This window comes from Phytophthora sojae (genome assembly GCF_000149755.1).
Source record: "Phytophthora sojae unplaced genomic scaffold PHYSOscaffold_1, whole genome shotgun sequence".
NCBI classification, from domain to species: Eukaryota; Oomycota; class Peronosporomycetes; order Peronosporales; family Peronosporaceae; genus Phytophthora; species Phytophthora sojae.
The window spans coordinates 6,935,437-6,961,761 of NW_009258115.1; the positions used below are offsets into that span (position 1 = coordinate 6,935,437).

General features: G+C 55.0%; 11 protein-coding genes across 11 annotated transcripts; 7 read left to right on the forward strand and 4 right to left on the reverse strand.

The window, feature by feature from the left end:
- Nucleotides 1–147: 147 nt before the first annotated feature.
- PHYSODRAFT_473388 (hypothetical protein) lies at nucleotides 148–2,485 on the forward strand (the record flags this gene model as incomplete). The annotated part of the gene is made up of 8 exons (XM_009517615.1): nucleotides 148–591; nucleotides 679–1,292; nucleotides 1,358–1,456; nucleotides 1,518–1,687; nucleotides 1,765–2,013; nucleotides 2,074–2,135; nucleotides 2,209–2,268; nucleotides 2,336–2,485. The coding sequence occupies 8 exons, from the start codon at nucleotides 148–150 to the stop codon at nucleotides 2,483–2,485; spliced, it is 1,848 nt and encodes a 615-aa protein (XP_009515910.1).
- Nucleotides 2,486–2,932: 447 nt separating this feature from the next.
- Nucleotides 2,933–5,194, forward strand: PHYSODRAFT_474252 (hypothetical protein; the record flags this gene model as incomplete). The annotated part of the gene is made up of 8 exons (XM_009517616.1): nucleotides 2,933–3,214; nucleotides 3,301–3,891; nucleotides 3,965–4,051; nucleotides 4,125–4,445; nucleotides 4,514–4,647; nucleotides 4,721–4,816; nucleotides 4,882–4,963; nucleotides 5,039–5,194. 8 exons carry the CDS (start codon nucleotides 2,933–2,935, stop codon nucleotides 5,192–5,194), a joined length of 1,749 nt encoding a protein of 582 aa, XP_009515911.1.
- Nucleotides 5,195–5,584: 390 nt separating this feature from the next.
- PHYSODRAFT_476831 (hypothetical protein) lies at nucleotides 5,585–8,459 on the reverse strand (the record flags this gene model as incomplete). Its single annotated transcript, XM_009517617.1, has 7 exons — nucleotides 5,585–5,831; nucleotides 6,427–6,516; nucleotides 6,587–7,120; nucleotides 7,181–7,251; nucleotides 7,316–7,409; nucleotides 7,471–7,777; nucleotides 7,922–8,459. 7 exons carry the CDS (start codon nucleotides 8,457–8,459, stop codon nucleotides 5,585–5,587), a joined length of 1,881 nt encoding a protein of 626 aa, XP_009515912.1.
- A 510-nt stretch (nucleotides 8,460–8,969) lies between these two features.
- PHYSODRAFT_469761 (hypothetical protein) lies at nucleotides 8,970–10,438 on the forward strand (the record flags this gene model as incomplete). Its single annotated transcript, XM_009517618.1, has 5 exons — nucleotides 8,970–9,168; nucleotides 9,215–9,284; nucleotides 9,356–9,544; nucleotides 9,627–9,981; nucleotides 10,064–10,438. The coding sequence occupies 5 exons, from the start codon at nucleotides 8,970–8,972 to the stop codon at nucleotides 10,436–10,438; spliced, it is 1,188 nt and encodes a 395-aa protein (XP_009515913.1).
- Nucleotides 10,439–12,498: 2,060 nt separating this feature from the next.
- Nucleotides 12,499–13,071, forward strand: PHYSODRAFT_476660 (hypothetical protein; the record flags this gene model as incomplete). Its single annotated transcript, XM_009517619.1, has 2 exons — nucleotides 12,499–12,826; nucleotides 12,878–13,071. 2 exons carry the CDS (start codon nucleotides 12,499–12,501, stop codon nucleotides 13,069–13,071), a joined length of 522 nt encoding a protein of 173 aa, XP_009515914.1.
- Nucleotides 13,072–13,175: 104 nt separating this feature from the next.
- Nucleotides 13,176–14,486, reverse strand: PHYSODRAFT_322283 (hypothetical protein; the record flags this gene model as incomplete). Its single annotated transcript, XM_009517620.1, has 1 exon — nucleotides 13,176–14,486. The coding sequence occupies one exon, from the start codon at nucleotides 14,484–14,486 to the stop codon at nucleotides 13,176–13,178; it is 1,311 nt and encodes a 436-aa protein (XP_009515915.1).
- A 485-nt stretch (nucleotides 14,487–14,971) lies between these two features.
- On the forward strand, nucleotides 14,972–15,160 carry PHYSODRAFT_401211 (hypothetical protein; the record flags this gene model as incomplete). Its single annotated transcript, XM_009517621.1, has 1 exon — nucleotides 14,972–15,160. A coding segment is annotated over one exon (189 nt), but the record flags the coding sequence as incomplete, so codon positions are not given.
- A 1,109-nt stretch (nucleotides 15,161–16,269) lies between these two features.
- On the reverse strand, nucleotides 16,270–17,553 carry PHYSODRAFT_353568 (hypothetical protein; the record flags this gene model as incomplete). Its single annotated transcript, XM_009517622.1, has 5 exons — nucleotides 17,414–17,553; nucleotides 16,793–16,863; nucleotides 16,622–16,731; nucleotides 16,414–16,552; nucleotides 16,270–16,338 (listed from the first exon to the last, which is right to left on the reverse strand). Coding segments are annotated over exons 1-5 (519 nt in total), but the record flags the coding sequence as incomplete, so codon positions are not given.
- A 231-nt stretch (nucleotides 17,554–17,784) lies between these two features.
- On the forward strand, nucleotides 17,785–20,648 carry PHYSODRAFT_537335 (hypothetical protein; the record flags this gene model as incomplete). Its single annotated transcript, XM_009517623.1, has 1 exon — nucleotides 17,785–20,648. One exon carries the CDS (start codon nucleotides 17,785–17,787, stop codon nucleotides 20,542–20,544), a length of 2,760 nt encoding a protein of 919 aa, XP_009515918.1. The 3' UTR covers nucleotides 20,545–20,648.
- A 132-nt stretch (nucleotides 20,649–20,780) lies between these two features.
- PHYSODRAFT_472278 (hypothetical protein) lies at nucleotides 20,781–21,249 on the forward strand (the record flags this gene model as incomplete). Its single annotated transcript, XM_009517624.1, has 2 exons — nucleotides 20,781–20,851; nucleotides 20,940–21,249. 2 exons carry the CDS (start codon nucleotides 20,781–20,783, stop codon nucleotides 21,247–21,249), a joined length of 381 nt encoding a protein of 126 aa, XP_009515919.1.
- Nucleotides 21,250–21,272: 23 nt separating this feature from the next.
- PHYSODRAFT_552363 (hypothetical protein) lies at nucleotides 21,273–26,098 on the reverse strand (the record flags this gene model as incomplete). The annotated part of the gene is made up of 2 exons (XM_009517625.1): nucleotides 21,273–25,894; nucleotides 25,973–26,098. 2 exons carry the CDS (start codon nucleotides 26,096–26,098, stop codon nucleotides 21,335–21,337), a joined length of 4,686 nt encoding a protein of 1,561 aa, XP_009515920.1. The 3' UTR covers nucleotides 21,273–21,334.
- Nucleotides 26,099–26,325: the final 227 nt, after the last annotated feature.

The following is a 26,325-nucleotide window of genomic DNA, read 5'->3' on the forward strand; positions in this document are numbered from 1 at the left end:
CTCCAGTGCGCTACCACTTGTATTTGCTATATCTTTCTATTTATAATTGATGCGATCATACAAATACGCACGTCGGAAGCCATTATTTTGCCCGCTCCATATTGAAGCTGCCCTCGGATATTTTTCCTTCCGAGCAACGGACGTCCGATGGCGTGGCGAGCGAATAATGCGCGCGCAGGAGCCCGCGCGGCGCCCTCGGCCACGCCGCGCGCCAAGCCGACCATGCAGGCCATCGCGGAGATCGAGAAGAACCGCGAGGACCGGCGGCGCGCCATGGCGGCGGCCAAGCGCGAGCGCGAGCGCGAGAGCCAGCTGAACGAGAAGCTGGGCCACCCGGGCGACGTTGACTTCCAGCGCATGATCAAGGCCTTCCGCGAGCAGAACAAGGACAAGAGCCGGCCGCACGCCGAGGCGGGCGACACAAAGATCACCATCTGCGTGCGCAAGCGGCCGGTGAACGCCAAGGAGGTCAAGAAGCACGACTACGACGCCGTGACGTGCCTCAACCCCATGGCCATCGTGCACGACTGCAAGCTCAAGGTGGACGGCATCACCAAGTACCTGGACAGCAACGCCTTCAACTTCGACCATGTAACGAGAGGAGATGGCTACATTGCATTGAAGGAGTTTTCGTGAACTTGCTAATGGTTGTCGTTGTTGTTGTTGTTGTTGTTGCAGACATTTGATGAGAGCGCGACCAATGAGAGTGTGTACATGCACGCGGCGCAGCCACTAGTCAAGTTCGTGTTCCATGACGGAGGCCACGCGACGGTCTTCGCGTACGGACAAACGGGCAGCGGCAAGACGCACACGATGCAAGGCATCCAGAGTCAGATAGCGGCGGATGTCTTTGCTCAGGCGGACGAGTTTGCGAGGCGCGGGTATCCGTTGGATATCTGCGTGAGCTTCTTTGAGATTTACGGCGGACGCTGTCAGGACCTACTGCACCGGCAGGTGCTGACGATTCGGGAAGATGGAGCTGGTGAGGTGCAGATTGTGGATTTGGAGGAGGTGCAGCCCCAGAATACCGAGGAGCTGCTGCAAGTGATCAGCAAGGGCAACAGTCTCCGCACCACGCATGCTACGGAGATGAACGACGTATCGTCACGCTCGCATTGTATTTGCCAGATCAACCTCAGAGAAAGAGGAAGCGGGAAACTCCATGGCAAGTTGTCGCTGATTGATCTTGCTGGTAGTGAGCGTGGAGAAGACACGAAGAACCACAATCGTCAGAGACGGATGGAGTCGGCGGAGATCAATCGAAGCTTGTTGGCGCTGAAAGAGTGTTTCCGGTGCGTAGAACACAATATCCGTGGTGGAATGAGCTTTCATTTTGCTGACTCTCTGGTTTGATGAGTAGAGCACTCGATAGTGGCGGCCGCGGGACTCATATCCCATTCCGAGCGAGCAAGCTTACACAAGTACTGAAGGATTCATTTGTCAACGCTAAAGCGAGGTACAATATCCTGAGCAGTTAGATGTTATACGTATGTCTAACATTTTCTTTGCACAACCAGAACGGTGATGATTGCAGCCGTGTCGCCGTGTGCCTCATCTTCGGACCACACCCTCAATACGCTACGATATGCTGACCGTGTGAAGGAGAAACGTGTTTCAGTGGATGCCTTTGACGAGAGGAATGCGCAATCTGACGCTGTGGACGTCGAAGACGTTCAATTTGAAGAAGGTGTGTGCGATTATGTAGGAAGGGGTAGCAAAAATTGATATGCGCTAACCTGCGCCTGACCTATTATGACGAAACAGATCTTGATGCGTATCAAGAGCAGGACGGGGGCGACGAAGCTGATGAATATGATGAAGAAGATGAGTATCCATCCGGAGAAGAAGAAGAAGCTGATGACGGGGGTGATGGTGCACTTGAGAGCAACGGTGAGAAGTACAGGGCCGATGCTGATGGGCGCGATGAAGTCACAATTTCTTCGCATCACACACGCTTGGGCCCTGATCTGAGCGACGACTTGAGCATTCTTCGCATTAGCCGCCGCCATTTGCGTAAGTTGTGGTCGTATTTGCCGTAGTTGATTCGTGTCTAAGTTGGTGGTTTCGCAACAGATAAAAGGAGTGGTGACCCTATCAAGGAAAGCGGGTACCCTCAAGAAGCGTGGCATGGGGTGGTAAGCTTATGATCCGTGGGTAATAGTTGCGTTACGCGCAGCACTAATCAATTTGATGTGGTTGTGTCTGTAGGTTCAGACGCTGTATGAGGAGCAGGAAAGCTTGCTCAACACGCACATGAGCGCAATTCAGGTTCGTTAAGCCGACTCAGCACCCTATTACAATCTCCGTGGCTAAGCCTAGCTCTTCTACTTGACAGGAAAGTGCAGAGCTCCTCACGGAGGAAGGCGCCATGTTGGCAGCAATTCAAAACGACGATTCGGCCAGTATCGACCAATATGTATCGCGTCTGGAAGAGGTGCGTTGCTGGGCTGAACGATGCTACGCTGAAGAGGTTTTACAACACTAACGTTGCTGCGTTAATTCACTAGATTCTAGCCCAGAAAGCGCAGACAATCAGCACGCTCAGACGGCAGCTCGCTACCTTCCGCCAGCGATGCGAGGGGGACGACGAGCTCAGAGCCGAAACCCCTCCGAAGAAGGTGTTTGTGCGCGGCGGCCACTAGGCGAAAAATGAGTCGACGTATGGATTCCTTGCACCTTCTACTACATTCTAATGCAAATGCAAATAGAGCTTTGCCTGGACGTCAAAACATGCCTTTCAGGTTGAAGTGCTCCAAGGCAACATGGTGTGGTCTACCTATATGTTGCGCGGCCCATCTCTGTGATTCACACACTACGTTGCGCAACTCAGTGTGTGATTCACCGAGATGGTTCGCGCACCGTATGGGTGGGCCACACCATGTTTGAAGTCTCGCTTTGCATTCGAGAACTCGAAGTGATCGCCGCGACGATGATGCAGCGGGGACTGGCGACCAAGCTGCTTTCGCGCGCTGTAGCAGCCACCATGGGGCAGGCAGCCCGCCCTTCATTTGCTGCGGAGGCTGCTCTATGTCGCACCGCAGCGCCGCCGAACCCCAGCCACGCTCTGCGCTCGTTGGGTTCTGTCGCGGATTCCAGCGACTCTGCGCCTAATGGATTCGCAGCTATTGCTGGGGCTGCAGCGCTCGCTGGTGCGGTTGGACTGACTATTGATGCGGCGCAATCGGAAGCGGCTCCTGACAAGAAGCAGGAAAAGGTTATTGCTTTTTGCTCTGGAATTTTGGTGCAAGTTATGATACGTGACTAATTTGTTGTTTGTTGTTGTGGCGACAGCACTTCAAGTACGCTGAGGCGGTGGATACCATTCGCCAGCAGGTATCGGAGTTCCGTACAACACTCAAGAGCTCGGAGACGCGCATCCCGAAGGCCTTTCCGATCAAAAAGATTGGCATTTCCAGGATCCGCGCGCCGAACGGCGTGTCGACGATCCGAATTGAGTTCGCATGCCCGTCGTTCGTCGACCAAGAAGCAATCCTGGGTCGGTTCTTGCTGCAGCTGCAGAAGGCGGCGGCGCCTGGATCTGGTCAAGCTGTGGAGGTGATGCCCGTGCCGCTGGACAACAACGCGAAGAAGTCTGTCGTGGAGTCCTATGAGCAGCCTGCTGTCACCTACTTGTACGCAAACGGGTCTGGGTCCTTCCAGTTCTTACGCGACACGTCGTCGTTGCAAGCAACGTCGAAGTTTGTGTTCTACAAGGATGAATTCCTTACGCAAGGCGAGATTGATGCCGTTGTTGGTGCGTACAAGGAGATTTACTCGTATGCGAATGTGAACGCGTTCTTCCGCCACGACCTTGAACAGCGTCGTAAGAATGCACTCGTCGGACGCGGGCGAAACCCAACGACAGCGACATCGGCACCCCTGGACAGCAAGGTAGGTCCTCGGGTGCTATTTGGTTTTTAAATGTGTTGTCATGACTAAATAATGCTCGATGGAATGGTTGCAGGAAGAAGCGATCCAGCAGCTTCAAGGTCTTGGCATCGACGTATTCGAGCCCACGCAGAACGAAAACAGTTTGACCTGGGATAGTCTGGTCCGTTTGCGTTGTTTGCCATCATTTTGAGGTAGAGAAACAGATTGGCTCACCCCTCATGGATGTTGTGTAGGCTGGCTACGAGAAGGTCAAATTGGAGATCGAAGACACTGTTGTGTTGGCGCTTCAAAACCCTGAGCTATACGAGCGAATCGCTCAGAAAACTCGCTGTCGCTACGAGAGCAACCGGCCGCGCGCGGTCTTATTCGAAGGCCCACCTGGTACTGGAAAAACTCTGAGCGCACGAATCATTGCGCAGCAGGCTGGAATTCCAATGATTCACATTCCGATCGAAAGCGTGGTATCGAAGTGGTACGGCGATAGTGAGAAGAAGATGTCGGCAATCTTTGATGCGTGCGAAAAGCTGGATGGTGCCATTATTTTCATTGACGAGGTGCGTGATTTGGTGACTGTGTGATGCGGTGGTACCTTGTTCTAACGTATTGGTCTCTTGTGCTGAAGATTGATGCACTTGCTGGAGACCGCTCGGGTGGTACGATGCACGAAGCTTCTCGTCGAATTCTGTCTGTGCTGTTACAGAAGGTGGAGGGATTCGCCTCTGCTAAAAAGACCACAGTCGTGTGTGCCACGAATCGGTACGTAAGCGTATATACGTTACGTTTATTTGGGATTACTAAACCTTGTCAATAATGGTGTTGATGCGTATAGCAAGCAGGATCTGGACGCCGCGTTGATTAGCCGGTTCGATCTCTCCATTCGCTACAACCTACCTGACGAGAAGACTCGGCGCGCTGTTTTTGCTCGGTAAGCATGTTGTGAAAGAAGATATCACCAAAGAGTTCTAACGCGTATGTGTTACTTGTATCTAGCTATGCTAAGCAGCTATCAGACGATGAACTCGGCCAGCTAGCCACCATTTCTCCGCAACTTTCGTGCCGAGATATCAAAGAGGTGGGTTGCCATGTTGTAGAGTTTAGCAGTAGAGTAGGGAATCTGACACTTCGCGCGCGTGTGTGAAACTTGTAGATTTGTGAATACGCAGAACGCAAGTGGGCCTCAAAGGTCCTGAAAAAGGAGGAAACGACGGAGCTTCCAACTTTGAAAACCTACATGGAGGCCGTAAAGACGCACATGGGTGGGCTATCCAGCCATGACTCTCAGCCTGATGTGTACGAGGCGTAGCTTCAGCACGTGTAATGTCGTTAAGGGATTACGTGTTCAGCCGAACGCAACTTGTTTGAGCTTTCTCGTCTATTCACTCGCCACTACTCGGTACTGATTTGGAGAAGAGCCTGAATCTGCTCGTCGAGGCTATTGCCCAGCTTGTCAATAAGCGATTCGCTTTTCCCTGCGAGAGATAACAAAGCAAGTTAAAAGAAGAAGAAAAAAAACACACACACACACATACACACATCCGCTGATCTAACGCTTCAAGAATGGTATGTACTCACGCATGACAGCCTGGGCCACCTTCATGAACTTTAGAGCCCCATCGATGTCGTTGTTGCGTTGGCATAGCACACCCTAATAGTATGTTGATTGAATGAGCCAAGAGGTAATAAGAAATGAAATTCAACGCAACGCACTTACGGTGTTCCATGCTTTGGCGACAAACCATTCCATGTCGAGGTCAGACAACGGCATGTCCACACTGTCAATGAGTTGGAATAGTTGCTCAAAGCACTTGTATGCTTTTGTTTTCGAATCCGCCAGCATTATGAGACGCCGGAGTAGATAGCACAGCTTGCTTGTGTCGATGGAACCTGCTTGAATCAGCAGTTGAAGCCTGACAATTGTCTTGCTCATTAGATAGGGTGAACTCGTTGGAAGGTGCGCAGGGCATGATCTATACCCGTAGTTAAATATTTCACCGGCTAGTAAGCGATAACTTTCGCGGACCTGATCCAGTGAAACGAGTGTCAACGTGGGAGTTCAAATCGCAACTTCATCGAGGCTTACCTCGGACGCTTCGTTGAATTTCGACGCGTACAAGACGAGCTCTTCACAAAAGATCATGCGTAAGTGACCCCGACATCAAGTATTCGTGCGAGGTCACCATACCTCCGATTTGTATGAGCTCAGGGGTGCTGTGTAATGTGGTCTTGCAGAGGTTAAGTATCGCTTTCGTGTTAGCATCGCAGAGCCGCAATTTCACTGCAATTTCTGCTTTCGCCTGTCAGTAAGAAATTAATAGTGTGAGAAAGGTTGCGATACTGCTGCAAGCACTCAATAGTCGTACCAAGAAGAGGCTGACGTCAGCAGCAGCACGTGTGTCTTCAGTAGCAAAACTCCCGAATCGCTCGATCACTTGGAGAAGTGTTATTAGCTGGCTCTTGTCCAGTCTGTCGATTTTCATCATGTCAGAGCTCACTGCAGCCAGCAAGCATTGCTTGCATCGGTGTATGAGGGGGGACTGATCCATGTACAGCTCATCACTTCGCTCGGCGATATCTGCTGCGGTGACAAAATATTTGGAATCCTCGGTGCTTCGAGCGATGTCAAAGCTGTGTAAAGATATAAAAAAATACTGTTAGCCAACTCGGCAGATCGCTTTGGCGATTTTTTTCATCATACCTCATTCTGAAGAACCATTCGAAGACTGCAGGTGGCCCAACATGGTTGCCTTGCTTGCCGCCTTCAGGTTTTGATTGCTGGAGCAACATACTGACGTATTTCAGAAACTTCTCTCCGTATGAGCCATTGGAATCACAGTTTGATCCATCTTGATCCTGGGTAAATTTGCTAAGTGAAAGTTGAGCTGCATTTTGCAGGACTACTGTCACGGGCAAATTCGCCGGATAGTCAGTGCTTCGCACCATCCCACAGAGTTCGTCCAAAACGTATAGCACGATATCTTGACGACTTGGGCCGGCATTACTGGCTAGTTTTCCGACGGCGAGCAGGTCTTCAATCTCAAAGTCGTCCCTTGCTCGTAGCTGGTTGATAGTGTGCAGTAGTTCGTCCTCTGAAGTTTGTGGTTTGGCATCTAGTTCCACTTGAAACGCTGTAAATAGTGATTGTTTAGAAGGCTCTGCGTCGTATGCCTTCTTTGCCCACTCGGAAGCTTCTACATAACGCTCCAACTGGATGCAAGAGCGAGATATCGCCCTGTGGTGCAACAATTAAATTAATATAAACTATAGCACAAGCACATTGAATCCATCGCACCTCATGTACATCGCTTTGTCTTGTGACGTTGCAGACACAGCTATACCAGCTTCTGCGCACTTCAAACAGACCTAAAACATGCTAAAGGTGTTAGTAGACGTTGCAGGGCTGGCCTGGTCGGCTAGATTCTTTTACCTCATGCTGGGAAGCATTGAACGCATACTGAAGCGCATCAAAAATGGACTGCCGAACTCGTCTGATGAATCGGTTGTCCAGGGCTTGTCCTTCACTGCAGTATAAACCAGTCTTCATCAGCCGTACATCTTCAAATAAAGTCATTCACCACGTACCGCTCCATCGCGAGTAATGCAGGTCCAATCCTTTTGAGTTCATCCATCGCCCCACATCGTTTGTCTTCAAGCGAAGCAAAGTTGCACGCCATCTCCAAATTTATGACGAAGTCGGCATCTTCGTAGTTGTCATTTAGGACGTGATAGATCCTGTTGCCTTTGCCCGAGTACGACAACCCCTGGGCGTAGATGCGAGCTCCCACGATGGAGTCGTAAAGGTTGTCCTGTCGAAACAACACCAACAGCAAGTGATGCGCTTTTTCAAATTGCTTGTTGTCGACGTAGAGTCTGATCATCGGTAGCAAGACTTCGGGGTCGCGATTAGCCGGAATTAGTTGGTAGCACGTGTCGGCTCGCTCCAGGTCACCCGATGAGCAAAGAGCTCGCAGCAAGTTCAGCAATATGTGTTGTTTAAATGAGGCGGCCAAGTTGGGCAAACTTTCATCCGCACTAGTCTCAAGTGCATCGCCAATCCTTATCGCTTCTTCAGCGAACGCCACTTGTAGCTCATGCTGGGCCGCTTTATTGTACCCATCGCTCACGTCCTGCATAAGCCCGAGCAAGGTGCTTGCGTATGAAGTTTTGTACGGCGCCAGCATTTTCAACTCCTGCAACGACGACACAATGACCTGAAGATCCCCTCCATTGTCTGAGCGATCTGCAAGTAGTTGGTGCACACGTACACGGTCCACACAAAAATCCCACAGATCGTCCACAACGTCCTCCAACTCCAATCCGCGTTTGAACTTTGTCAGACACGAGAGGCCGATTTGAGACCACAGCTGTAAGGAAGAGGAAAAGGCATCCTTCGCCAGAGCCAAGTAGTCTTCACACCTCTCGCAGTCAATCGAGGCACTTTCCAGCATGAGCATCCCAACTCGTCCAAACGAGCGCAGGACATCGACGCACTCATCCACAAACTGCATACTACTCTTGCCACCATTCCCCAGTTCATCTCCGTCTTTCGAACACCCGAGCGACAGCCCCATGATCTTCGCCGCCACAAATCGCGTCACTGCCAGCGAGTACCGCGGGAAACCCGCTGACTGCTGCTCGCCTTGTGCCTTGGACTTCTCCATCTGCGCCAGAATTTTCAGAGCAGCTCGTGGCGCGTTGTACAGCTCCACTCCAGCGTTCATTAGCCGCATCCCCGACAGCTCCAATACCCGCTGTGAGCCTAACTCGGCAACCAGGCGCTGCAGCTCCTCCAGAACGTGGCTTAACGCTGCGGTATCAGCTTCACGAATCGAGTTTGAGGCCTCGTCGGCACGAGAGAGCACCTTCGTCGCCGCCTCCACGAGCTTCAGGACCGCAGGCGCGCCGTCCTCCTGCATCTCTGCCTTGTGCGCTTACTCTCCACGCGGCAAATTGCGCACTGAGTGCGGAATCAGCCAAGTTGAAGCAGGCCTCAGGAGTGATGGTCACGGCAACATAGTGTGTCAGACACAAAACTATGAAACAGCATTTCTGTAACTGTGCCACGCAAGCGAGCAACAAGCATGCGAGGCAGGAGCGTGTTCGCCGGCGCGGCGCTAGCGGTGGCGCTGGGCAGCCCGTTGTGCGCAGGCGCACCCAAGATCGACATCCGGATCATTCCTCGCCCGCGTCCGGAGCCAGAGGTGCCGCCAGTGCTGCTACCGATCCCGTCGCGCGACCCACTTCCCGCATTCCAAGGCAAGTTCACGCTGCCCCGAAAGAGTTTCTGAAACAAATCTAACGATTTGGTCTTACCTGCGTCTTACAGGACCATTTGTCAAGGAGCTGGAGTCATTGCCGTGCGTCCATGAGGAGCGCGAGATGCAGAAGGGCAAAGCGTAGGCGAAATGATCGTTCCGACACATTTTACTCGTTGGATTGAAGCTTATCTGACACTTTTACGTTGCAGGTATACGCTGGACCTGTGCCACCTAGCCAACGTGACGATCGTGGCGAAGTTCGACAAAAAGGTCGAGGAGGAGGTTGAAGTGGAGGTGGAAATGACTGAGGGCGCATCAGAAGTCACCAACACGGCGGAAGGTGATGCGAACCCGGAGTCTCAGGAGGAGGAAGAATCGAAAATCCCCACGATTCTAGGGTAAGTTATGGTTGCGTATTATCCAGCACTGGCTGGGATCGAGCTAATGCTTCGTGTACGCTGATGACCTGAACCTTTGCAGTATTTTCCGCGGCTGGCACATCGATCCTATCACGCTGAAGTACAAGTACATGATCTATGACGACGGAGACGAATGCAAGGATAACGATCGCTATTCCATGACTGTGGAGCTAATTCCCTCCAGCAACCCGGAATCGAACACGAAGCTGTTCGGTCTGAAGAAGACAGGCATGTGCACGTTCAGGGCGTCACTGCTCACGTATGTTCCGGAAGAAGATCGCGTTGCAGCGGAGGGAATTCATACGCCGGGTGTTGTGGACATCAGTGACGCAGAATCCTCATTGCCAGTGATCTGCGGTAAGATGAAGTGCCGCTATGGGGACATCTCGAAACGTGTGCGGGATTTATCGGATCAGGTAATGTGATATTGTGGATATTGTGGAGATTCGAAGTTGGAGGGGCGTATTTGTCTAACTATCGGCGTTGCTGGTGTTGTAGATCCGAGGAGTTCAGGCTACAATGACGGCCGGGACCTCTGACGAGAGCACGCTTTTTACCAACATGACTCTAGAGGCATCGAAGAACACCCTAGAGTCTGCCACGCAAATCTTAGAGAAATCGCTGGAACTCTTCCGCGACATTGAGGACTTGCAGCGATCTTTGACGAACGACTTCCTCGGACGCGAAGAGGTCGCGAAGAAGGAGATTGCGGCGCAAGAAGCCGAAGACGAAAAGAGGGAGGAGGAGGAGGAGGAGGAGGAGGAGGAGGAGGAGGAGGAGGAGGAGGAGGAGGAAAAGGAGACGCAGCAGGAAGAGGAGGAAACCGACAATGATGTCATTGCCGCTGCTACTGAGCAAGAAGCGGAGAGCTGATCAGACAGTACCTGCAGTGAAGGAAAACAAGATTTCCACTGTTTGGTCACTTTTTCAACGATTGATAATCCGGAGTTGGTCGGTCATTGCAGGATTTGCCATTCATGTACATGCAGCCAAAAAAAGACTTGCAGTGTCCAAGTAGCAGGAATGCAGCACACAGAACTGTGGAGGTGGGGAAATCCATACTCGCAACTCGAATTCAGAGGAGTAGAAGCACGACGCGCTGCACTCTCACTTCGCCATGAGACGCTAAGGAACGAGCTGATGCGAATGCGTCAACAGCAACTCATTGAGGCCCGGAAAGAGCGGCGAGAGGAGTTGAGGTAACCTTATTTCAAAGGCAGCACCGTAGTCTTTAACAACTGAATTTCGTATCCGAGGGTCCTCGTGTAATGTAATGCAGAGCGCAGGTGCAGCAGTTAGAATGCCAGCTTCACTGCTACCAGGTACGCGCAGATGAATGGATCTTGGCTTTTCGTTTTGATACCTTGCTAACACGAAGCAGCTCAAGAAATCAACTTCTGCCTTAGAACCTGTCCAGAACAATGTTAATGATTCAAGATTGAGGGACGTGCACACAATGTTGCCTCCAACACAGCTACATCAACGCCCGTCGGGATCAAGCGAAAGTTTAATTGAACGACTAGTACAGCAGAACGAGCAGATCATGGCGCTCCTGCTCCCACGACGACAGTACGTGCTGCTTAGCACCGCTGCCCAGGCCTCGTTATTGCGGACTTATCTCTCTTTGTACGCGATGCTGCTTGCACCAAAGCGAAGACGCACGAAATTTGAATACACCAGAGATAATTGAGAAAAGAACACCACAATGCATACTCGACAAATCGCCGACTCCAAACAAGATCAGTGCCACTGAATACTCTGAAGAACATTCTCATCCTTCGGCTTTACCCGAAACACAAAGCGAGTCACCAGTTAAGAAGTCAGTATTGACGTTCCAGACACCGACAACTCTATCCTGGCTTCCAGAGTTCGAGTGGACAGAGGAAGATGAACTGGTACGCCCTGCGGAACTATTGTATGTTGCTACTACTTCGAAGTACTACGCTAACGCTATGCTTAGACACTTGATAAACTTGAAAATGATGCAGAAACACTTTCCGATATCGGCAATGGTACACTGAATCCGAACAACAGCACACCAGAAGACGGTACTGCGGCTAACACGACGGAGACAAGTCCCAGTACATCGAAAGACCAGAAAGCACGCGATCGCCTTGAGAGTCGAAAGAAATTGGAGGCCCTGCTTAGTGCTTCGCTCAAGAACGCAAGCGGAGCGATTCTGAAAAAGCCACGTTGGCGACTGGAGTCCGAAGCTGAAAGTGACGATGTCTCCCCATTCGAACCCGAAGAAGCCGAAGTCATGGAGCCTGTTCAGGTCTTCCGTGCATCCGCCTTAGCTGTTCTGTATACTGTGCAGTTGAAAAATATGCTGATGGCGAAAAAACTAGCCGAAAAGGAGAGCGCGATGCGGGTAAGCTTTCTCTCTCTAATGATGGAGTTTCTCATCCTTCAGCTAACATAATTCGCCCAGGACTTCGAGGCAATGCTGCGTGTTTACTTTGATGCCACTCGTATGTGGCTCGGAAAGGTGGTAAGGACCCCACTGCTTTCGCTGCTCCAAGATTCAAGTTTAGACGTGGATATCAGCACGAAAAGCGGCCTTGCAGGGTCAAGTTTGCGTGGATTTGCTAAGAAGTTCGGAGGTATTTTAGCGCGTCGTCCTCCGCATCCATCACCATCCCTGACAGCGAGTGCTGTCGATCAAGTGAAGCTGCTCAAGCTGAAAGTTCGCATGAGGGGAATCTTGCAATCGTTGAGCAAGGCAATCGACAAGAAAGAAGTACCTTCCGGAATCTTGGACTTCTGGAGGCGGATTTCTTCTGATGGAGTCTACTTTCCGCCCAGTGTACGTTAGCTACCGTCTGGGCTCATTTCAAGTCTAACCGTGCTTCCTACTCGTGTTGCATCAGTACCAGCTATTTAACGAAGAGCGGCAAAGTCTCGAGTTCGACGCTCTCGGAGCCACTCGAAGAATGGATTTCGGCGGGAGTGGTCTCGGTAAGAGTAATAGCGAGTACACTGCTAGTGGAAGCCCTGAGGTTTCTCGCTTCAACGTCGTGGTGATCAACTTTCTGCTTGTCCGGATCCTTATCCCTCACGTGATCTTGCAACCTTGGAACGTTGGTATCGGGTCCAAGAATATTGGTAAGCAGACATCAGCCAACCTGCTCAGCCTGGCCACTCTTCTCTATTGTGTCTGCAGACAATTATCTCCACTTCCTCCGCTTATTGAGCCCGCGGACGCTTCATTTCTCGGGAGGCGCCGATCGAAAACAGCAACGCCCTCACAACCGGATGACAGTTCAGGTGATATCGACCAAGCACCAACTTTAACGGAGCCAAATGAAGAAGAACACAGCCCAGAAGCATATTTTCTATCCATCGATGAAATCGGCCGCCGTCTTCTTCCAGACAAATCCTTCCCGAGCAACGACTCCGAGGTTGTCCAAGTCGTGAATGAACATCAAGCAGCGTTGCACGTTACACTTATCAAGCTTCGGGCCCAGCTCCACGGAACCAAGGAAACGACAGCAAAGCCGTCATAAATGTATCTCTCTTAAGTTTTACCCTTGCAAATAGTATCTTACACAGTGTCCTGGCTGCAGATGTCGGAGTCCTCAGAGATCTACGCGCCTACACACCCGTCTCCCTAATTATTGCGTAGCCAGTTAGTTAATGCGTACTCCTGTCGGCCGTTGCTCGCAACGCGCTGCTGCTGCTGCTGCTGCTGACCTGAAGTTCTTGGTTGTGAGTTCAGCAAGTTCTGCATGCTCGGAATTGGTTTCTTCCTGGGCATGGACCGCGCCTCACCCTCCTTTGGGAGGAAAAAGTTGGTCAGCTTTCCCGTTTCATCGTAGCCACGACGGCACACTGCAGCCTGAGCACCCGCCATCTGCACGGGTGGCTGGCTTGCCGGAGTCAGGTTGAAAGCTCCATACTGGTTCGGGTTGTAGTTGCTGCGTCCGAAGGCTTGTCGTGAATTTGGCGGTGGACGGATCGACACGTCCGAGTACGCGTTCGCGCGGAAGCCGGCCGATTCGGAGCGCGGCGTAAATCCGACGACATCTCCACTGCCCTGCTGTGCAGTGTAAGGCATGGAAGCCATCGAGTCGATTTTCCTCTTTTTGTTCTCCACAACCGGCGGCTGTATTCCTGTTCCGAAGCCCATGGCACTGCTTCCTGACGGGTACGGCCTCTTAGTTTCCATCGGCGCCGTAGCTCCACGACTCTTGGGTTTGCCCAACCTGGCATTGCCAGCAGACTGAGGCTGCTGAGCAGGCTGCGGCTGCGTATTCCTCAGCATCTCCTTGAGTCGGGTCTTCTCCTTCACCACCTTTTCGTACTGATCGTGGCGGAACTTGCACGCCTTCTTGAGCGCCATGATGAGCTCGCGCGGGTTCTGTATCTCATCCTCCAACGCGGAAGCATCGCAGGTCTCCAGGTAGTTAATAATGCTCTGGTTCACACTCGATCTGCGCGCGGCTTCCGCTTGCCGCGAGAGCTCCATTTGATACCTGGCCACTTTATTCACCAGCTCGTTGTTGGCCGCCTGCAGACCACGGACGCGCAGCTCCTGCGACTGCTTATCCACCAATAGCTGCTCGCTCTGGCTGCGCAGACGTCGCAGCTCGTCCATGAGCTGCTGCTGGTGCTTGTTCTGCCACTGGATGCGCTCCATGAGCGTGTTGACGCGCGCGCTGAGCTCGGCGCTGTCACCTGCGGCCTGCGCGGGCTTCTGCGGCGACGCGGCCGAGTCATTGCTGTCCGGCACGTCGAAGTAGAGCGAGACGACGTCGGCGTCGCCCGTGCGGCGGCGGCAAATGGGGCACTGCGAGTTGACCTGCAGCGCCTGCAGGATGCAGACGTGGTGGTAGACGTGGCCGCAGGGCGCGGCCGCCAGGTCGCGGCGCAGCTCCTCCAGACAGATGTGGCACTCCTGGCTCGACGAGGACGGCGCCATGGCGACGGCGGAGGCTGGGAAGGCGTTCTGGCTGCCTCCTGGGGATCTAATGCTGGCGCCGTATGGATGGGCGTTTTCCGACTGAAATGCAACCGCGGCATACTGAAACCAAATGAAGCGAGCAGCTCCGAATTCTTTCGCGCAAGAGAATGGGCCTTGCAACCCTTACATAAGGGTGCACGAGCGCAGGTGCTAATAAGGGGTAGCGATGGATAAGTGGTAATTACGTGCCGTAAAAAGAGCCGAGAGCGTAAAAAGTCTGGTGGAAAGGAGACTGCTAGCCAACCAAAGGCACGTGACAGGCGCTTTGTATGGTGCGCAGCCTCCGCCCTGCTGTCGACTCTTGCTAGTCCTTTTAGTTAAGTTTAGAAGACCAACGCAACAAAATGGTACGAATGAATGCCGTGCGCCTTATGGGCAACCTAAAGCAGCACAGCAGCCCAGACACAGACCGCTAACATCCGCCGACGTGCGTGCGTTGTGTACAGCCGAAGCAGATCACCGACATCCGCGACTTCCTGCAGAAGGCGCGCCGAAAAGACGCTCGCTCGGTGAAGATCAAGAAGAGCGACAAGGTCGTCAAGTTCAAGATCCGCTGCTCCAAGTACCTGTACACGCTCTGCGTGACGGACACCGAGAAGGCTGACAAGCTCACGCAGTCCCTGCCCCCTGGTACGCACGCAGCTTCAGACAGACAGACAAACAGACAGATACAGCGCAGCTTCAGCAGGATACAGTCAACCAGAGACTAACGCCTTGGGATTGATGTTCTTCTTGTGGCTCAACAGGACTCCAGCGCAAGGATATTTAGGTGTGCAACGTGCAAGTGCGGCGCATAATAAAGCTCGGTCTTCTTAAGCTTTTTCGGCGTTGGAGGCAGGTGGTAGGTCCGCTGTAGTGGAACCATCGACAGAGGACCGACCTGCAGAGCACGGCAGGGGTGGCTTTCGTAGCAGCTTCACTCTTCGGTCCGCTCATTGGACGGACGCAGAGAGCACGGCACAGGGAGTCACAAATACCATCACCTTCATCCGCAGGTCTCCCTAGCTTTTGTGTTGGCGAATTGGGATCGTTTGGTCTTGTTCGTGTTTTTCGCTCCTTAGCCCTGGTTGCCGTTATTCTCGTGAACAGGTTCTTGCAGCCGATTGCCAATTCGTTTGAGCAGCGAACAGGATCTTCACGAAGTGCAGCTACTCCCGGGGTATCCGTATTGGTCCAGATATCTGAGTTTCTACTCGTTGCTAAGAATGCAGTGTTAACTCAGGACTCAACTAACTCATGATCGTCGCTATTTTGAAGTTTGTGATGCTTGTCATCAGAGTAAAAAGGATGTGTTGACTGCAAGTTGCTGTCAGCAACTGAATACTGTCGAATATTAGCAGGGGAGTGCCGAGTGAGCAAACAAGAGATTGAAATTGTTAAAAGAGGAAGCTTTTTGCCATCGGTTAATGGTTCCCTTCAGACGCTAGGCGACAAACAAAGCTAGTCGACCTGCAACCCACTGTACACATGCAAGCGAAGACCCTCTCGGCTCTTGCTACAAAGTTACAGTGCAGGCCTACAACCTTCTTCGATCCACGTCGCTTAGGCCGAGTCCTTGCGAGCGGGCGAGCGAGCAGCAGCAGGCGAGGCCGATCTGGAGCGCGAACGGCGCGGGGAGTCCTTGCGCGCAGCAGGCGAGCGCGAACGCGAGCGACGGCTCGGCGAACGGCCACGAGCAGGCGAACGAGAGCGCGAACGACGGCTCGAGTCACCCTCGGCGGCAACGCGCACGTAGCTGCCACGGAACTCCGTGTCGTCCAGCTTCTTGATAGCATCCTCCATGTCGTCCTTGGTCTGGAACTCAGCGATGCTGTACATTCACGACCAAAACCTGAATTAGCAATCGCTACAATACAAACCAAAGAGAACACGATCATGAACGTACGCCGAGCCATCAGCCTCGATGTTGCAGTACGTGACCTCGCCGCCCGTGCGGAGGAAGTCCTTAACGTTGCGCCAGTCCACGTCGCGCGGCAGGTCAGTCACACGCACACGGTAGTCAGTGCGCTGGGGCGGGTTGCGACCTGAGCGTATTGAAAAGCAAGTTAGCTTGACAAGCCCAGGAACCAAATCTAGCCAGCGAATTTGCTTACCACGGTCGAAACGGTCGCCACCGCGGCCGCCGTAGCCACCACGGTCGTCGTCACCGCGACGGCCGCCACCGTCACGGCGGCTGCCACCACGAGCGAGCTCAACACGAATGCTGCCCCCAGAGAGATGATGGGTTAGCACGAATCAGTCACACAGCAGCACGCGGAACTCACCGTCCGCCCAGGAAGTCGCGGCCGTCCATGGAGCGAATGGCGTCGTCAGCGTCACGCGGGTCTTCGAAGTCCTAGAAGAGGTGGAGAGTGGCAGGAATGGGGAGACGACGATGGAGAGGCGTTGGTTGGTATGGTTCGGAATCGGAGACAGGCGAAGGTGAAGGTGCGACGGCGGCGCGACGCGGAGCGAGGCGAAGCGCAGCATGATGGCGAGGATCGTCAGGCGAACGAAGCACTTCTCTATCTCTCCTTCCAGCAGGTGACGCAGCAAGAAGCGAAGACCCACAGTTGCAGTTGCAGTAAACAACAGCAAACGAAGATGAGGACGTCGGGCCCGTAGGCTGCAGAGCGTGGTGTCGAGGCGGTCGATCGCGCGGAGGCAGCGGCAATCAAGTGGCGGTATACAGAAATAGGTATACACTATACATACACACGATACAAATCATACACAAAGTGCCACTGACCGCCGCTCCTGCTGCTTGGGACGTCGAGTTGCTCCACCCCCGTCCAGGGTGGAGCTCGCAGAGTGGGGGAGGAGTGAAGGAGAGAGAGCGGAGTGGAGAGGAGGGGAGCCATCATGCGGCGCGCCGAGCAGGAGGAGGAAGAAGCAGCTCAACTCACCACGAAAGCGAAGCCGGGCGGGTTGCGCGCCACCCAGATGTTGGACACGTGGCCGTAGCGGTTGAAGCCGTCCTGGATCTCGCGCGAGGTGGCGTCGCGCGGAAGGCCGCCCACGTACACACGAGTGCCCATGCTGCTGTTTGTCTTGGTCTGGTCTCGGAAGGTCCTGGGAGGGAGTCGGCGCCTTTGCTTGGTGCTGACTGACTGCTTTCGGTTGTGGAAGAAAGGGAACCGGGTGGTTTTCGCGCCGTGCCGCTTCATTGGTTGAAAGTACTCCTCTTTTCGACCAATGAAGACGCGCTCAGCGATGACCAACTAAAAGATGCCACACCAAGCCTGGCCACACAATAGAGCAACTTGACCAGTGCAAGATGCTGTCGACTGCTGCTCGTCGCCTTCCGCGCGCCGCTGTGGCGCGCCGCGCCGCCGTGTCTGCTGCGCACCTCCGGCACCAGCACCAGCGCGTCCAGACGCGCACGTTATGGGGGCTGCGTGACCTGCTCTTCGGCGCCAAGAAGCCGTCGGAGGAGGAGGCAGAGGCGGCTGCCAAGGCCCAAGCGCAGCAGCAGCAGAAGCAGCAGCAGCAGAGCGAGGCCAAGCAGAGCCAGCAGTCCAAGAAGGAGAAGGAGGTCGTGGTCGGCAGCACGGATGCCACGTCTTATGCTGTGGGCAAGCTCGCCAAGCTCGCGGACGGCGCCGTGCTGGCCTCGTGCGGCCGCACGGTGCTGCTCACGACGGTCGTGAGCGGTGACCACAACGGCAACCCGTCGGCGGGCTCGTCGGCCCAGCGCGACTTCCTGCCGCTTACGGTGGACTTCCGCGTCAAGTCGTACGCCGTGGGCCTCATCCCGGACAACCAGAAGCGCCGCGAGTTCACCGGCAGCGACGAGGAGGTGCTGCAGTCCCGTGTGGTGGACCGCGCCATCCGCCCGCTGTTCCCGCGCGACTACTGCGAAGACACGCAGGTGCTGGCCACCGTGCAGTCGTACGACCCGAACAACGACCCCCTTGTGGTGGCGGTCAACTCGGCTTCGGCGGCGCTGAGCATGTCCGACATCCCCTGGAACGGACCGGTCGGCTGCGTGCGTGTCGTCGAGGTGGACGGACAGCTCGTGGTCAACCCTACTGCGCCGCAGCGCGACGCTGCGACGCTGGACGTGCTGTACGCTGGAACTGCTGAGCGCGCTGTTATGGTGGAGGCCTCAGGTGACGAGGTGACTGAGGCCCGCCTCGACGAGGCCTTGGACCTGGCACACGCCAACGTGCTGCCGGCTATTGAGGAGCAGAAGAAGCTTGCGGCTGAGCACGGTAAGAGGAAGCGCGTGTACTCGCCGCTGTACATCGCGCCGGAGGTGTGGGCCAAGGCGGAGGAGCTGGGCCGCGAGGGTGCCGAGGCGCTGATTGCGCGTGGAAACGTCGGCAAGCTTGCTCGTCAGCAGGGAGAGCGCGAAGTCTACAGCAAGATGCTGAATGGCATGCGTCAGCACTTCTCGACCGCTTCGCCGCCTGTGTATGATGCGGCTATCCAGCGTGCAGCTCACGACACCTTCCAGCGCGTGCTCCGTGAGCGCATCCTGACCATTGCCAACGAAACGAAGGGCCCGAAGAACAAGGCCGTGCGTCTTGACGGCCGACCTGTTCGCACCGTGCGTCCGCTTGAGATGGAAGCGGGTGTGCTGCCGATGGCTCACGGCTCCTCCCTTTTCGCTCGTGGTGAGACGCAGACGCTGTGCTCCGTTACGTTGGGACCTCTGGAGCGTGGCATTCGTCTTCGCGGTGTGCTGAACGAGGCGCGTGAGCAGGCTGACCCGAACGTGCCCACTCCGCTGAAGAATGCCATGCTGCACTACGAGTTCCCTCCCTTCTGTGTGAACGAGACTGGTCGCGTTGGTGGCACTAACCGCCGCATGATCGGCCACGGTGCTCTTGCCGAGAAGGCCGTGCTGCCTATTCTCCCGTCGATCTCGGAGTTCCCGTACACTGTGCGTATGACCTCGGAAGTGGTGGGCTCGGACGGATCGTCGTCCATGGCTACGGTGTGTGGTGTTTCTCTGGCGCTTATGGATGCTGGTGTTCCTGTTCGCCGTGCCGTTGCTGGTATCGCAATCGGTCTTGTTACTGCTGGTGACCCGTTCGCCGGCCAGGAGAAGCGCATTGAAGAGGGTGAGTACCAGTTGGTGACCGATATCCTGGGCTCGGAGGACCACTACGGTGACATGGACTTCAAGGTGGCTGGCACGACTGCTGGTGTTACGGCTCTGCAGCTGGATGTGAAGCTTCCGGGTGGTGTGCCGCTCCCTGTGCTGAAGGAGGGACTGCGCGAAGCCAAGCAGGCTCGCTTGCACATTTTGCGCCGCATGAGCAACGAGCTCGCTGAGCCGCGCGAGACCCTGAAGTCGAGTGGCAGTGCGCTGCCCAACGTGAGCGTGGAGTGTATTATTCCCACGAACATGATTGGAGCTCTGATTGGCGTCGGCGGCAGCAACATTCGCGAGCTGGAGGCGCGCTTCAACGTGTCAGTGAGCATTGTGGACCGTCGTGAAGGCATCGTGCGTGTTGTCGGCTCTGCTGACGATGCTGAAAAGGCTCGCGAGTGGCTGCGCACTGACCTTGCTGCCGTTGCGAATGCTGGTCCTCGCGGCAACAACAACAACAACGAGAACGGCAACGGCAACGGCAACGGTAATTACAACAGTCGTGACAACGACCAGCAGGGCTCGAACAAGGGCCGATCATTCTTCTTCCGCAAGGACGAGCGCTACACCATGCGCGTGACCCAGGTGATGGACTTCGGGGCTATCCTTGAGTCTTCTGCTGGCCAGCGTGGTTTTGTGCACATTTCGGAGCTGTCCCGCGACAAGGTCAGCAACATCCACGACGTCGTGTCCGAAGGCCAAGAGATGGAGTTCGAGTGCCTGCAGGACGGAGCCTCTGGCAAGATGTCCCGCCGCGTGATCTTGGCTGCTGAGGACAACGGGGAGACCTCGTCGACTTCCACTTCCTCGGAGAGCTCGGAGCCGACGACGCCGCGCGCCGGCCACCACCACGCCCGCCGAGCATCTTCATCCCCCGCTGGTGCGGGTAAGCGCCGTCCGAAAACCGCTCGCCGTCCGCGCACTCAGTCCAAGTAGGTACGTAGTCACTTCGGAAGAAAGGAAGTTCTTCTCCTTCTTATGTTTTAGAGCCCAAAGACCAACAACAACCAATACAAAGAGAAACAACCATTTGAATCCGCATTTCTTCTGTCGTTGAAGTGGCAAGTACCATGTACTGAAGCCATCTTGTGGCCACATTAAAGTGTAGCCATTCATCGACAGATGGCTACATCAAATCAACACATCCACCATTCGAAGAGCTCCGCTGCATCATGGCGACGTCTACCGGTCCGCACCACAAGTTCTCGCTGCATAGCGAGCACAGCTACCTCCGGATCGCCATGTGCGTCCTGCCACTCTAAATCACAGCCAATTTCTGTCCGTGCAGTCTCCTAACGACGTCACTTGCCACGCAATTGTGACTACTGTAGCTACTCCGAGGACGGGTCTGTGCCAGTGAGCGACGTGAAGCTGCTCAAGTTCGCCATCGACAACACGCTCAAGTCGGCGTTCGGTGTCGTGGGGGCGTCGGCCAGCGATTTCGACGTCATTTCTTTCGAGAAGACGGCGGCCAATAGCAAAGAGCCCAGCACGGCGCTGCTTCGCGTCCAGCGTGGCGGACTGGAGACTCTGCGGGGTGCCATCACCATGTGCACGACCCTGGACGGGAAGCTGTGCAAGCTCGAGGTGCTGCACATGGGCGACTCGCTCATGGACATGGCCTCCGGGAGGTTTTTGTAGAGACAATAGATGCAGAGCTATCATACTGGCAAACAATACGTTTTTGAAACAACAGCCACGCTCGTCTAAGCTAGCCTGGCAAACCCTATACGGCAGCTTCGGGGGCGCCGACAACGATGGTCTTCTCGGAGAAAGCAGAGCGCTTGCGGTTGCGCTTCAGCAACACTGTGCGGTCGATCGGGTCGTTGTGTGCGTTCAGACGCATGGTCGAACGGTGGTCGCCCATGTTGCCTCCGGTATTGAGTACATTCTGCATTGACGACATGCGTGAGACGCCCGAGGTAGCTTGCATGGCGGCATTCAGCGACTGGACGGAGGCCGTAAAGGATGGGATCGACGGCGAGGAACGACGTCGCCGCAGCTCGCGGCCGGTTGGTACCCGCTGACGCGTCTGGTTGCCCTGCTCCTCCTCATCCTCCGCCCGCAACGTATCGAGCACTTCGTCCGTCAGCGTCGCTCGGTCGAACGCGTTGAGCACGAACTGACGCAGTGCCAATCGGTAGCTGTACTTCTCCAGCAAAGCGTGCACGTACATCAGCAGCACCGGCTCCTCAAATAGCTCGGGTTTTGATGAACGCAGCTTGTTGAGGGAAGCATGGGCCTCCTTCTGGGTGATGTGGTTACTCAGGTCAGCAACAAAGCGCAGCACTTCATGCCACTCCTTCGGCATTTTGTCGCGCCTGCGCAGTAGCAATCGCTGGAGAGGCGACGCCCGCGGTGTTTGAGTCAACGGACACGGCGTTGACGACCCCGATGGGGGCCACATAAAGAGAGAAGTGCAATTCTGGGGAACTGCAATCGACGTACGAGACGCGTCACGTGGGGCATCCCACCCAAGACGCGCCAGGTGCCGCCGGCCAGCGGGGGATCTCGCCAGCAAACCCAACACGAAGAAGCACGTTCCGCGAATGGATACGAGCGGCGAATCCGTAGCTAACTTCACGATCATCTCCACGAAGTCTTGAGCGTAGTGGTTCAACAAATCGTAGCCGCGCGGAGTTGCGGACACGTGACCAAGAGCCCATAAGGCTGCGCGCTTCTCAAGTGGAACGCTGGCAGCATCGCGAAGACACGCGAGGAATTCCGGCAAATGCCCAGATGAATGCAGAATCTGACAACCAGCACTAGTCTTTGCCAATTCACCGTACAGATGTACGGGCAACGGCACAGTGCGCGGACGAAGTGGCAGCAGCTGCAACGTGAACTCCACCGACTTGAGCAACAGACGTTTTACACTGCCATTGGAGGTATTGGTGCCTGCCGCCGAGTCCATTTCCACGCGGAAGTTCCACACAGCACGCTCACCAGGAGCGCACAGAGAGCACTCTGGGGCTGTCAAGTACTGCGGTGAGCGCTGTTCTGGCTGGCACGAGCTCCAATCCTTGTCCCCTTCCTTCGCGGTATCAGCCGATGATCCAGTATCGGCAAAGTCGAGCGATGACATCATTGTCTCCGAGCTACGGTCCATACTTCCGCCAGCCGAGTTCGACGCTGATCGCGCGCGCAGCATCTTCTGCTGAGTATCGCTTGAAAGCGCAGTGCCACCACCGCTGGCCGATCCACTTGTAGACACAAAACCACCGTTACTCTGAGGAGGGGGCTTTGTGAATCCACGCCGATCTACTGGCTGTGTTCCGAGGAAGAGGCAGGCCTGCAGGGTTTGTTGTGAATTCACAACCACCGGCTGAGGCATGTTGCGAGCATCCACAACGATTCCCTTAACGCGAATCGAATTCATACGGAGCTCGTCATCAATGCCAGTAGTCTCATCCTCGTCACGCATCGCACCATCAATATACGTTTCTAAGATGAGATTTGAGGGAGGTCCACTTCCTGGAGGACCCACAATCTTCACCTCCATGTTCCACGGCATCCGGTAAAGCCAATCCAGTCCCCAAAGCGACCGCTGACTGCTGCCACCACTAGGCGGCTTGAGTCCAACTCCACCACCTCTCTTCATAGGCACATTCACTGGGATTGGAGTGGGAGAACACGTTTGGCGTGTGCTTGTTGAGCTGTTGTTTGATCCACGTTCACGACCTACTGCATCGCGGTGCAAACCACGGAACAGAGCATTTTCCACAGCATGCACGTACGAAATGTGTTTCTCGCGACGCCAGGCTGCAAGCGTCCGCGGAATCCAGTCGCCTGTGTCGCGCAAGAAGTTCAGTCCCTCAGCAAGCGAGAGCGATTTCAGAAGCAAAGATTCAGCCCTCTTGTCCTTGAGCTGGATCAACTTCATCGGCCGCTTCAGAATCATAGCCAAAAGGCATGCAGGAGTCTCGGCAGCTTCTTCCAGTACACTTAGTGCAGCCTTGGCAACTTCCTCCTCCTGTGTAAGCTGCGTCACCAACGCATCAATGCCCCATTTGTCGAAATCTGCCACCTCAGAGCGCAGCAACGCACGTAGCAAACAGGTCGCATACAGACGCAGCGCCTTGGAGCCTTCCATCATCCAAGATTGAAGCAGCTTGCGAGAGCTACCGTCCACCGAGTAATCCAGGTTGGCTAGAATCAAGCGACAAAGGAAATCGTGACCCTTTGTGGTGCCCATGACGTAAAGCCGCTGGAACAGATTTGACTGCTCCATCATTTTGAGGCCCTCTTTGCTCGAACTCATCAAACCTAGAAGCGTGAAGTACTCGCGCAGCATACGCCGTGATACATAATCAGGAGAGAACATGCGTGCCTTCAGCACACCAATGTGTGACTCGACAATAGCAGCTTCAGGGCGGGCTTCCAGCTCTAGGGCCGACGAGATCTCTGTAAGTAACTGACCACGGCGGTCAGTCTTCAGGAAGAGCAAACCTTCCGGGTGGTTCAGCAGCAACGTGTACATTTGGCACGCAGGACGCAGGTATGGCACGTGGTCTGGAATCCAGTATAAATTCGAGAAATAACCCTTGTTGCCCTGGTCGCAACGGAAGAAACCCGAGAGGCGCTTGAAGAACTTGGTTTTCATAGCTTCCGAGAGACGCTGTGGGTTTGTTAGCGGGCCTTCGAGCATCTCGGAAATGATATCCCAGTTCCAATTCTTGTAGTTCTTGTCTGTCAGCACGCGGGAACGGTTGTGCAGCATGTCTTTAAAGGTGCTGTCATCCATCTGAGCATCCAGCGACTGCTTCAGCTCGAGAACCATCAGCTCTCGGGATGTTAGGCTGTCCTTTAGTTGTGCCGTCGCGCTCTTAGTGCCACGCTGCGTTGAAGGGGTCGCGACAGCATAGTTGGCAGAGCCACCGCCAGTTCCAGCAATCCCGCCGCCACCACTTGAGGAAGGGAGACGCACTACACCTGCAATTTGCTGCAGAGCGAGGAGATTCGACGGCCGATTCGTATCGCGCAGGAGTTCGGACGCCAGTTGCACGCCATTAACACCGCTGCCGCCGTACGATACCAGCGATACACCGCGTGTGGCAATGCTGCCCGAGTTAGCACCCACAGCGTTCGCCAGCTCGCCCAGCATCTCACTAGCTCGAATTGACTTTTCGCGCTGGAGTCGCTCCAGCAAACTCTTCGCATGATCCCCGAGTGACATCGTGGTCGTTGTCGTGAGCGAGGTCGAGGACACTAGTCGTGGCAGCGCGAGCAAGGATGCACAATGTTGGTCCGGCAGCAGGCGTGAGGCCATTCGCAAAATATCCGCGAGCAGGTCAATTGCCGGTTCCGCCAACGCTCGAGAAGGGCCCGTGCCCAGCGTCACCAGCGCCTCCAAGATACCACAATGGATCATGGCCAGCAGGATAATCACCGTGTAGTTATCCAGCAGATTATGGTTGACTGCAAGCGGCAACTGCTCGGCACTCGAGAGGCTTACAGGCAACGCTGGGGTGTCCGCCGCTGCATCAGCGGCTGACTTGTCAAAGCTCGTCTTCTTGTAAAAGATCTCGCAGATCGTAGACAGCACCGCCTTTTGCACGTCCTCTCCGACCGGGCGCACCAGCAACTGAATCAACGACTGGAGACCCTGCGGGTTGCTCGTCAGCACCACCATACCTGTCCACGAGCGCATCATCGTCACGATAGCATTGCGACTCGCCATCCACCGCTGTCGTCGCTCGTTTCCTGCCGGCAAGTCTGTGTCTGTAAACGGCGCCAATAGCACCTGGGAGTCCACGAATGGTTCGATAAATTTGCGCGTGGACGGCTCGTTCAAGATGAGCAGCAGCGTCATAAGCAGCGAGTCGGCCAGGTCCTGGAAGGACGGCTCCAGGATCGCGTCCACCAGGATCTTCGTTCCATTGGCCTCGGCCACCACCTCCACGTTGAGCAGCGCGAGCTCGCGCAGCGTCTCCAGGCACACGCGCCGCATGTTGTCGTCCTTGTGTCCGGCAATGGCCGTCAAGGACGCCACGAGGCCCGTGGGCATCTGCGCCGCGTCGATCTCCATGACCCTGCGCACGACCTTGAGCGCCTGGACGCGCTCCGCCAGGTGCTTCTGCTCGCGCTCCAGCGAGCGCACCACGAACACAGGCAGGTTGAGGTCCACGAAGTGCTTGATGCTGGCGCTGCTGCTGATGGCGTAGCGCAGCGCGCGCAGCGCCCCCGCGCGCGTCGACGTGTCCGAGTCGCACACCAGGCGGCGCATGGCCTTCATGAGCCGGTCCATGGGGAAGCTGTCGAGCAGCAGCGGGTCATTCTTGAGCTCCTGCGGGGGCGTGAAAGGCAAGGCAATAACAGGTTAGAGCGTTATCAAGTGCGGGGGGCAGGTATGTTGTCGACGTACGTAGCAGATGCGCCCCGTGCTGTCGAGCTTGGACTTGCGGTCCAGGTTGCTGCGCTCGATGAGCGTGCAGATGGCGGCCAGGCTTCCGTCTCCGCGCGGCGCAGAGCCTCTCCGCGGCGTCGCCATGCCGCGCGTCAGGTTGCCGCAACGCAGTGCTGCAGGGGGAAGATGCCGGTGCGAAGTGGGCTTTGATACGTTAAGTACGTCATCGATGTGTTAAGTACGTATATACATTTAGACCAATCATAGCTGTGTGTGTATACATGGGAGTATACTGTATAGCTGACGCCGTAATCCATTACACTTTGGTGTACCGTGTCCTTAAATCAGTGTGTGAGGCATTGCAAAAGCGA